Source organism: Danio rerio, chromosome 1 (genome assembly GCF_052040795.2).
Source record: "Danio rerio strain M-AB ecotype USA chromosome 1, GRCz13ab, whole genome shotgun sequence".
NCBI lineage: Eukaryota > Metazoa > Chordata > Actinopteri > Cypriniformes > Danionidae > Danio > Danio rerio.
In genome coordinates, this window is record NC_141021.1 from 27,853,714 (window position 1) to 27,866,224 (window position 12,511).

Below are 12,511 nucleotides of genomic sequence, written 5' to 3' on the forward strand. Positions count from 1 at the left end.
AAATATCAACATATCTATAGATCCATGATGGCATTTTCTTTAATAAAATTCTTAGTATAAACAAATAAACATTTAATATTTGATTGTTATTATTATTGTTAGTAATATGTATTGCTAAGAACTCAATTTGGACAATTTCAAACCTATGTTTTTTTAGTATTTCATTTTTTTTTTAATTCCCCGATTCCAGATTTTAAAATAGTTTTTACTTCTGAACAGTATCTCTGCCAAATATTGTCCTAGAACAAACCATATGTCAATAGAACACTTATTTAGTCAGTTATTTTTCCAACGGTGTACAATTATGACTGTTTTTTCACATTTTATAAAGTAAATGGGAAAAAAATAAAATCACCTCTGTGAAAACCTTAAACATATTTTATAACATCCCATAACATGTTTTAATAGGCCTTTCGGCACTGTAAATACAATTTTTCTTCTAAAGCAACAGTTCTTGAAAACAATAATTTAATTATAAAGACCAAAATAAAATTGATTAGCTTATAATGTGATTTTAGGCACTCTTATGAGATAAAGTCTAATAAATATGTAAATTATTAATATAAGCCAAAATAATGCAATTCCAAACTATCTCAAAATCTGATTTTTTTAGAATCTAATTTTTTGCAGTGCTAAAGTAACAAGCAATGATTTTAGCATTTTGGGAAGAAAAAAATCCAAAAGCTTCTAAATGCATTGCTATTATTAAAACATTTTAAATAAAGACTCCTTTATGTAACTTTAAAATCTAAATCTACTACTAGACTACAGTTTTTTAAGATGTCAAATTGCACTAAATGATTCAAAAGCCAAATAGTACTGTATCCTAATTTGTTTGTTTTAATGTATTTCTTTTTATATTGTAGGAGATGATATCAGTTGCTGTTCAAAATGCACAGGATCTTGAATCTATAATGAAGGATCCGGATAAAATAGACACAAATGGCTTTCATCAAAAGAAGAATGGCAACGACCCATACAAACACTTTGTAAGTCTTTTCTCTGTCCACAAAAATGAACCATTATGATGAACCACAACTATCTCACATTCATTGCAATTCTTTATAAATGAGCCGAGTTCCTCTTTAACATTACCTGGCAGCAATGGGAAGTAGAGTAATGCACAAGCTCAAAGTGATCACCAGACACTAGTTTAACTACACTGAAAAAATATTTTCAACTGTTCTGATTTAAACACTAAATACTAGAGTCTATTTTGATTTAAGTTATAGTCATGTTCTGTTTCTAAAGTTTATTTATTTTTCACAATAAGGGACCGTGTACAATAATCAGTGCACCCCAAGAACGTAAATGTACCCAAATTAGCCCAAAGATAGTTTTCATTGGTGGTCCCTTTGGTTTTCGTGATAACTGTTCCCAAGATATAATTTCTGAGTAAAATACTATGCTTCCTTTTCTGTCACAGCATTATGGGTATATACCAAATAATCAAATCAGTAAAAAGTATATTTATTTATTTAGTTTATTGTTTATACTTTGTCAATGTTATTCAAAGGACAAGGTTTACCTGTCAGAAAGATGTTTTTCATCAAATTAACATGATCACTTATTCTTTTACCTATTTAAAAAAGTCCAGGTTGGAATGAGTAGTCCTATATTGGATAATTATTACGGAAACATATCGGTTTTGCCTGAAATGCATTGGAACATACATACAGTTTTATTTTTCAAATACCCACATGATGTTTAACAGAGCGATACAAATTTCAAAATATCTTTATTACTGTATATTTTTATCTTCTGGAGAAAGTCTTATTTCTTTTCTTTTCTGCTAAGGTCAATACCATTAGCCTGTTAAGAACAAACCACTGTTGTCCAGTGACTTTCCTAATTCCCATAATTATCTTAGGTAAGCCTTTAAATTACACTTTAAGCTGAATACTAGTATCTTTCCTAATAACTAATATAATATTAGTGTATGTGCTGTCATCGTAGCAAAGACAAAATAAATAAACGATTTGTTCAAACTACAACTGTCTCTCTGTTAAACAGCATTTATGAAATATTTGAAAATTAATTGAAATTTCACGTGAGAGATGATAATTTAGTCTTTTCTCAAAAAGATACACATTTAAGTCTTTTCTCAATGAGATACACAAACAAAAAGTTCAATTCTCTAATCTTTGATTTTACGTTACCATTGACTAAATCAACAATGAATCTCTTTTCAAACTTCTCACAGCCTATTGAAACCAACAAGCTTCAAGAATCGTTCATACAATAAACACACATAAAGACAACATTTACAAATGAACATAAATAACAATAAATTCTACATGTGAGTGTATGTAGTGTCTGTGAGTAAAATTCAAGGTTTGTGGATGTATACCTGCATGCAGTGATCAATTATATAAAATTTTATTTTCACAAAGCTTCTTTGAAACAATAAAGTTGATAAATGCATTAACATGCTTTTAATGTATTTGAAATCATGTTTACATTTAATTGTTGCAGACACCGAAATTAAACACCTCTTCTATGAACCATATATCAATTTCTCTCATTAAAAAGACAATGTGTATATATTTCTTTTTCAGAAAGAACACATGGAGCATTTGGTTGTGGCTCCTCTGTCTAGCTTGCTGGGAATGTTTGCGTCGCCGCAGAAGCTGATACAGAAGCGTTATGATAAACTGTTGGACTACTGCAGTCAGCTGGATTCCCGATCTTCAAATGAGGAACAGGGCCTTGCTAAAAGAGATTACGAGGCCCTCAATGCTCAACTGCTAGAGGAGCTGCAATGCTTCAACCAAGCCGCCAGGACCATACTCACCAACTGCTTGATTTGTATAGTGAAATTAATACGAAAGCTGATGGACGCAGCTCAACCGCCTGTCCAACAGCTACCGGTGAGTTGAGGCCCAATTACTTTTTCTTTGTTGTAGATCGCAAACCTGTTAGGTAGTATTGAGAAAATAACAGAGGCCTTTTTTCATGCTAGAAAAGCACAAGGCCTGTTGAACTAATTCTGGGTATAGCAGAGTAAGTTTCGGGTTGACAAAACCAAACAAATCCAAGATATAAACTTTCTCGGTTTACTTGTGGTTTCACCCAGAGTTTGTGATTAACTTTGACACGTACAGCCGATCACACAACACACGAGAGGATCAGTTTAAAGTCAGCTATTCACTAATTTGCTGAAGATTAAGGGACACTGATATCAGAATTTTAATCAATCAATAATGAAATCAATTTTAATACACTTACAAGGTGGAAATAAACACTGTTGATGCAGCAAAAATCTAAGGGATCTTTAAGTTATATCGATGCATATCAATACAATCATCAAGTTCACAAACTTCTAAAAGACAAAATAAAGCAACTTCATATGTAAATATTTAATGTAAATTAAAATTTAAAGGAATTATTAATATTGATTGGCAATTCAAAACTATTTGAAAATATAATAAAGTATAAATAATAAAGGATAAATAATTATAAATCAGGAAATAAAAATTGTTAGCAATAAAAGATCATTTTGGCTAAAAAAGGGCTTTTATTTGGAGCAAAAAAATATGCATGATACAAGGAGTGGCTTTGTTGTATCGAAAAAAACATCACTTTACGCTTATTTGTCAGCTGATGGGTCCAGTTTGGGTTAGGAATCTCTAACCCATATTTAAACCTGATCTGGAACATGTTTAATGTGAGTTACCAAAGCTATGAAACCAGATCATAACTAACCCACTATCATAAACTGGAAAACTGACTTTTTGCTCAAACTAAACGTACCTGGATAAACTCCCAAACCAGCTTTGTGCAATGGGCTCAAGGTCCTTCTTAATGGCAAAACTAATTTAAAATTGATCAGGTTACTTCTGTTGTCAAATATCATAATTTACAGTCTACAATGTTTTGTTGTACAAACCATTAGTCGATTATACTGGTACCATAAAGGATCTTGAATCCATATAGAGTATAGGGTCCCACAGAACCTGGAAATCAAGAATGTTACTATTAAACACTTTAATAACCAGAGATGTATAAAGTACTAGAGACCCATACTTAAGTAAAAGTACAAGTGCTTTATCAAAAATTGACTTGAGTAGAAGTAGAAGTGCTCTTTAAGCACCATACTTAAGTGGAAGTACAAAAGTATTGAACATTTTTTGTACTTAAGTATTGCAAGTAGTTTATTTCAAAATTTACTACTCAAGTACTGAAAGTAAAAGTACAAGTATTGTGTAATGTAGTTATTAAAGAAAGCAGTCAAAATACACTAATTGTTTTGTTTATTTTAAATATCTTTTTTGGGGTACTTGATTAAGCAGAACGAAAAGAAACATGGCTTATGATACTGTTTTTCTCTGTAAATAGTTTCTATGGTACAAGAACTCACATCGTCAGGCCCTTTTCACAGAAAATGCCTTCACTGATGAGATAATTCAGCATGTTCACTCACATACATACTCTCTCTCTCTCTCTCACACACACACACACACACTGCCCTGCACACACCTAAATGTACACTCTCTCCCACTCTCTCCCCACTCTCACACATTCATACACTCTCACACACACAGTTCTCTCTCTCTCTCTCTCACACACACACATTTTTGTGAATTATGGGGACATTACATAGGTTGCAATTGTTTTTACACTCTCTCTTACACACACACACACACACACAGAGACGCACACACAGGTACAATCACACTGTTGTTTTCTCTTACTCACACATTATTCAATCTCACTCACACACACACAAACACACACTCACACTTTGGGAGTTTTGAAGTTTGATTGGTTAATACCACAATAAACAGGAGTTCTGTTTTCTGGAAGCACTCGTGAAACTAAACTAAACAAGCAAACTAAATCCTGCTTCACAAATTCACTTGATTTTGATTTTATTGTAAAAAAAAACAGGAAAATGTGTATATTACTGTGTTAAATGAAAATCTGAAATATTTTATGGCTTATGGCTATGATTTAGTAATAATTGTTATTTATTTTTATTATGTTTTTAATGAAATTGGTCTTACAGTTCATATTTTCTGTAGTATATATTTATTAATTCTGGTACTTTTACCATAAACCAACATCTCAACCATTTGGTAGAGGCTGATATTTTAGAAATAATGTGATGTGTTGAATAAAAATGCACTGATTGTGTTAACTAGCGACATTAGGAGTTAAGAAATGCAATCAAAAAAAATCTATTGCTTTTGTCTTGGTGTGACAGTTAAAGGGTTTTTTTTGTAATAAAATTTTGTCCTTTAATACAGCAGTCAGATATACGAACTGTGTCCTTAATTTGACCTGCTCAAAGAAAACACTCTTTCTGGATGTATCAAACAAAACTCATGCACAGAAGACAGCACGAGCATTTACAGCTAATAAACTCATGTCAATATTATCCCGCCTGCTTATTGAGCGCTGACAGGCGGGTCTATGATTGGTTAGAAAGGGCTTTAGAAATATAAGCGCTGTTCACCCATGGCGGGAAAAATACGCGTTTATCACAGGTAATAGACACAGTGGAGAAAACTTAATTGCACATGAGGCACGCTCATGTCTAGATCCACAGCTTTAACAGCTAAGAAGAGAGGAAAAGTTACCTTAAAAACTGGCCAGCGGGTCAAATGTCCAAAGTGAGAGAGCGAGAGATAGGCAGAGGTGAAGTTTTACAACATTTCTCCCTAATAGTAAACTAGGGGCTGGAGTGCTGTGCCGCCTCGCCCTCGCGCCTCCGTCCTTCGCCATAGTATTGCGACATCGCGCCTAGGAGATAAATGACGTCATCACGTAATAACCGGTTATGACCTAATATTACTGAACTGATTTCAATCATTTTGACACCCCTAGTAACGAGTAACGATGCAGCACACAAAAAATCTATCAGAGTAAAAGTATTAAACTCATGGAAAATATGTACTTAAGTAAAAGTGGAAGTAGAAGAAAAAAATAATACTCCAGTAAAGTACAGATACTGCCTTTTAGTACTTAAGTACAGTAGTGAAGTAGTTCTACTTCGTTACTATACATCTCTGTTAATAACTAGCCTACATGATGATTTCTGGGTTTATGTGGCTTTATTATTAAACAGGGCAATTTAGTGTGATGCCACCTTTCCGTAAAAGTGTAGAGGGGAGTCGACAGTTCTGCAGATGATTCAAATGACAATGTGCAAACTAAAAAGACCCAGCAGCTCATTTGCATATTTAACCACCACAATCAACCAAAAGCAGCACAAATTATGTCACAAAATAGCAAAGCTGATGATAATCAAGTAGAGCTGCAGCAGGTTCAATGGTTAAGGCACATGACTTAAGACCTGCTTTTCAGGGGCATTAAATAATGGTGCAGCTACCAGTATAATGACTTGTTGCACAATTCATTTATATCCTGCCATTTGTATTGCAATACATATGCAAGCAAAATAACTGTGCCCAGCCCTTTTCATTGCAGATTTTTCATTATGGGGACTGGACATTTGTATACCCATTTTTTTTTTACAATTCACATGACAACGATGTATTAAAAATTATAGAGTAATCTGTCATTTTAAAAAGATTCACCAAGAGATAGCAACATTTTCAAAATATGCTAAGTGCATACCTGGCCACTTTGTAAAGAAACACTATGGGCCTCATTTATAAAACCCCAGCAGAATGATTTCTTTCTGTAAATCTTTCATAAAGTTGTTCAGATGTAAAAAAAAAAAAATGGATTCTTAACATGGTTTTTCTAAGTGTAATATCTTAATGTTAGGTGGTGTGAAGGAAATGACTCTGCATGCAATGCTTTTAATGCATACACCTAGCCCCACCCCTAACCCTCACAGTGACGGCACTAGCTTCATTGGAAAAATGTACACCTGCTAATTAGCTAATTAGGGACCAATTACTGAATTTTGAGGGACTGGCAGTTTGTTTGGTCTGTCTTTGTTTCATTTCTTTTTTAGCTAAGAGTTGATAACTAAAACTTTGGTAGAGCAACGCAATCATCACTGTCAGTCATTGTTTTACCCTGTTGTCCAGTACTTGTACAACTATTGAACAACAAAGGAGTTTTAGTCAATATTACTGATTACTGGAATTTAGTAAAATTCTTCAAGTTTTTTTTAATTTTTCAAATTTGGAATTCAAGACAGTAACATATTACTCGTATTATACTAGTAATACTGTATTGAATTCCGAATCATAGCATAGAAAGCATTTCAGTTGGAAAATGCTGTGTCATCAATTTTTGGAGGTGATCCTGGCATTTTGAAGCTGGACAGCCTAAAATGCTTTGGTAAACATACTTTCATTCATCATTAGGCATGTGGCCTAGTGTTTCTTAAATTTGTGAAGTAGACAGCAGCCAATTCTTAAAGGATGTCCAGAAAATTCCATTGTAATGCAACTTAGTTGTAGGTGGAGATTTTGCTGTGATTGACCCTACTCTGCATTCTTCTGATGCCGTAAAGTACATAACTGTAATACAAAAACCAAAGGCTATAGAATGCACTTACCCTTAAAATGACTCTGGAAATACGCATGCACATGATGTCACCGTTTTCTTTTTTTTCTTTTTTTTTAGTTCACACACATACTATAATGGTATTGTTTTTAAAAACGTACAATTTTAAACAATTTTCAAAAGTTTTTGAAACTACACCTCTAGTTTAAAATGATGTTTTAACCAATATTGTGATTGTTCAATCAATAGCAGTGGTTTCCTGTGAATTCAAAGGCCCCCTTTAACAGGAAAATATTCAAAAATCCATTTGTTATACAGTATGTACCTTTGGGCAGCGGTGTAAAGTAGAGAATTACATATACTCATATTACCTGAGTAGTTTTTCTTAGGATTTGTGGAAGCATTACATGTATCAAAGAAGATGCCAAATTATTACACACAAGGACTGAGAGGCTGTTTAGACTGCATGATGAGAAAATTAAGACTGAAATCACCAAATGGCTTTAAACAACTAAAAGCAGTACAGAATGTTACGTTTTTAAGCACATGCACAAATCTGATGTATTCTATTAGTGCTGCATGAGCTTGGTTTGTAGCATCTTGTTTAGCAAGGTTTCAAAGTTAGAGTTTAGTTAGGGTTCAAAGTGCAAAACCTGAGAGTTAATATATTGGCACTGCTAGATTTTTGCCTAAATACTGATTTCGCTTTGCAAGTAAAATGCATCAATCTTAAGCTAAACTTTTAATTTAAAGGATATAATGTGAAATAATTTTCACATCATTATACTCACTACTTTTGAGTACTTTTAGAAGGACTACATTTTACTAGAACAGATATTTTTACTTGCACTACATTTTTTGGCAAATAATGCTATTTTTACTTGAGTATAATTTTTCAATGTTCTTTTCACCATTAACTATGAGACTTTAGTTTGAATAAAACAAATAGAAAGCATAATGTTGTTATTTCTATAGCTTATTGTAAAGGAATGTCATTAATTTGAGCATTTTAGCAGTTTAATTAAGATTATGTTAGAACAAATACATTACATCATTTGAATAGTTTCAGAGGAACTGGAAGAGAATCACTGATCTGATTCTCTCATGTTTAAATGTAACATATCGTCACCTTGGAATTATAAGGTTCTGTCTGCATTCTGAATGTATTTGAGATATTAAGCTTCAAAGTTTTTGCATTCCACATAGCAAACATGTGTGTAACATTTGTTTTTAAATAAAAAGTAATAAAATGTAAACAATTTATAAAAAAACATTCCATAATGTAAATAAGTTGTCATTTAATACGAATATGTTAATAACGCAATTTTGACAAAAATGTCAGATGGAATCGTATAAATCTTAGGTGACGATATGAAGAGTTCAGATGCAAAAAATCTCTAAATGCCGTCTGAAATTTTTCTCTAGCTCCTGTGTGTATGTTCAGTAAATCCACTGTTATGGCAAATAATATGCATTTTGCATTGCCTTTAAAGTGAAATAACTACTACAAACACAGGATGCTGAGGAAAATGCTCATTTTAGAATAACATTTCAGATGCACCTGAACTCTTCATATTTACCATATTGCTTGTTCCATCTTAGGTTCCCTTGTCAAACTTCAATGAAGTCCAAAATTCTATCATGGAAGAGCTGAGCAACCTTGGATTCTTCAAAGAAAATTCCCAAAAGCTGATGGAGCGCAAAGTGAGCTTTGAGAAACGGGAAAAGAAAATGGTAGGAGAGCAAAACGGTAAATACAGGTAAACTCAATTGAACTTTAAAGTCTGACAAAGTTCTGTTTAGGCTCCAGAGATCCTCAGACAGACAGAGGAACAGAGGGCTCGGCTCCTGGAAGAGTATCCTGTGAAACAGCTCTACCAACTCAAGCGCAACTGCAATGCCTGTCAGGAAAAAGACATCAGCCTGCTGGAGGGAGAGCTGGTGGCTCTGCTGGAGGACAGAGACCCGATGGGCAGCAGCAGCCGCTGGCTAGTGCACACTGGGAGTGAGTATGTTTGAGTTTGTCAGACTTCTATAAGTAGAAGCATCATCACTGAACACTGTAAATAAATGCTGGTTTCCACACAGTTCCTTCATGTTGTCCCAACACAAATCAATTAAATTAACTTAATTGTTTTTACAGATTTAAGTGGATTGAACATAAATCAATTCCCCCCAAAAAACTTTCGATTTGTGTTGATTCATCTACAGTAATTTTAAATAAGTAGTTTGAACAAGCAGCAGATTTTTTTCTTTTTCAGAAATTTTATCATCATTATTCTTTTTTCTGTTAATCATAAAAGAAGATATTTTGAAGAATGTTGGGAAACAGTATCCACTGGCTGTGGAAGTCTTTTCACCACTGTAATTTTAGTTTCAGAACTATTAGTTTAGTTTAGTTTAGAACAACAAAGAATATTTACATTAATTTTATAAGACAACAGAAGATGGATGGATGAATGTGTGGACAGATGGATGGATGGATAGAGTTTATTTTCATTTTGAGCTAAGCTCAATTGCCAGCAGTTGTTTTCAGCAGGGTTAGATGATTCTTCAGAAATGTAAGTTTGTATAGTAACAGCATTTATGAATGAAGGTTAGTGCTATTTTATTTGTATATGCTGTTCTACATTGTTAGCTAATATTAATTTGTGGTACACATACTGTTAGTTTGTAAAGCTTGAATTAGCCTATTGAAATACAACATTAAAACTGAATGAAGTTAAGATTTATCAAGATTAATAAATCAGTATTTGTTCATAATATTAGCTCAGGTCTTTTGATCTTTCAATTATTTTTGATCAGTATAATCCAAGATTTTATACATTTATGCTGTCATCAAACACATTAATACAAATGTTACTTCAAAACAAATGTTGGCAGTTTTTTTTTTTGTTTGTTTTAAAACTGCTTATTTACACTATTAAAGCACAACCTATAAACCGATGACCTTTTTCAGGAGATGTCATTAAAGCATTAATAAGTGTAAACTTTAGATGCATCTGTTGGTAGCTGTAGCACACCATAACCTTACAGCAGACAGTAAAGAAATCCCGTAAGGTTTTAAGCCTAAGTCACATAGGCTACATGAACTAGCCTCTCACCAGCTCCACAGAGAGCTGTTGCTTCCCAACAGAACCGCCATTAAGCTTGCCATGTCAGGTGACTTTTTGTCTGTTATCATCTATAGTGGTAGCTCAGGTCAGTGGAGCAGACATATAACGATATTCAACAACTCAGTATATCATGATCATTAACATGCACAATATTGATATAGTGGACACTTCAAAACACAAAAGTTAATAATTATTTATTATTTCAACTTTTAGAGTGCTTTTTAAGAATATTCAGATTCTAATTTCATGACAGCACCATATGATTGGACACTTCATTGTTTAGCCTAATAGTTCAAACAATAATATTTTCTTATGGTTATCAGGCTTATAACATGCAAAAATATTACTTGAAAATTCTGTGACTATTTAAAGGGCTAATGTATGTTAACATTGTGCATTAAGGCTCCAATAGTTAACATTTAGGTCAAGTTTTATTAATCTTAGATGACATTATTTTCTTAGTTAATGGCTCATAATACCATGTTAAAATTGTAGTCATAATCTAATTTCATTTTATTAAATGGAGTAAATAACTAGTAAGTGCTGCTTTATTTGTGAAATGATCAACTAGATGTCAAGTTAATATTTGTTGTTTCTAAAACTCTTATGTGTATAATATATATATATATATATATATATATATATATATATATATATATATATATATATATATATATATATATATAATAAACAAAAAAATACAATTAAGCAATACATTATGAGGTATTTTATCATTCACGTAATATTACTGTATTGATGCAAAAGTTTCAGCAATTAATCTGAAAAGAAAATTTGAACCATCATAAGCCTACAATGGAGAATAAACCAACTGAAAGTCACTTAAGCCCTTGAAATGACTTTTTACTTCAAATATTTCAAAATTGCAATACTAAAAAGAATGTTTTATCAGCACTTTGTTACAAAACTGATCTTTTAATTCGTTAAAGAATGTACAAAGTGTAATCAGAGATCCCACAGCCAGTGTGTTCGAGGAATGAAACTGATCTGTCGGAGATCACATTCACTTTTACAGTCTCACAAAGCCGCCATTCTTTTGCTCCTATTAGGTGATTCTGACTCCTGCTGCTGCTTATAATGACATTTCTCTTTGTGTGTCTCTCTTTGTGTGTGTGTTTAGGTGTGCAGGGATATGTGTATTCCTCATTCCTGAAGGCTTATAACCCCCAGCGGGAGGTGACGGAGAGGCCGGATGACTTTGACAATCTGAGTCTGTTTGTGTCGGCCAGCAGAAGCAGCAGCATGAGGAGCTTTAGCACTTCAGACAGTGTGTCTCCCCAGTCTGCACCACAGGATGAACTGGACACCTCAGATGACCAACATGTAAGACACATGATTCATTATATAATTTCATGTGATCGTAATTGCCACTTTGAGAACAAAAATGAACAACTATTCATCTCAGATTTACAAACTGAGGTACTTTGTTTGAGTGGCTGTGAATTGCTCCCATCCACTGCCATATTTGATAGCTCAATAGTAGTTTTACAAATTTTACAATTTAGCTTTTCTGTCTTTAAATTCATTTTCTTTTTGGCGTAGTCTCTTTATTAATCCACAACGGAATGAACCACCAACTTATCCAGTATGTGTTTTTACGCTGCGGATGCCCTTCCCACCACAACCCATCTCTGGGAAACGTCCATTCACACTCATACACTACGGACAATTTAGCCTACCCACTTCGCCTGTACTGCATGTCTTTGGACAGTCGGGAAAACCGGAGCACCCACAGGACACCCACGCGAACGCAGGGAGAACATGCAACCTCCACTGCGTCACTTTTTGTCATTACATTTTTTTATAATTATTTTTAGGGGATTTTAGCCTTCAGTGGAAGTGGACTGCATAAAAATGAGCTTTTATGGCTAACTTATAGAAAAGGCGAGGCAGTGGCGCAGTAGGTAGTGCAGTCGCCTCACAGCTAGATGGTCGCTGGGTCGCTGGTT

At 33.5% G+C, this 12,511-nt stretch overlaps 1 protein-coding gene across 2 annotated transcripts in view; it reads left to right on the plus strand.

Moving 5' to 3' along the window:
* Positions 1-12,511, plus strand: part of arhgef38 (Rho guanine nucleotide exchange factor 38) — a 28,418-nt gene that overhangs the window by 14,079 nt on the left and 1,828 nt on the right. For both annotated transcript variants that reach the window (XM_087237220.1, XM_087237219.1), the window contains 5 exons: positions 867-989; positions 2,559-2,870; positions 9,031-9,162; positions 9,232-9,433; positions 11,683-11,885. In XM_087237220.1, the coding sequence (XP_087093346.1) occupies positions 867-989; positions 2,559-2,870; positions 9,031-9,162; positions 9,232-9,433; positions 11,683-11,885 (972 nt within the window). The remainder of the gene's footprint in view (positions 1-866; positions 990-2,558; positions 2,871-9,030; positions 9,163-9,231; positions 9,434-11,682; positions 11,886-12,511) is intronic.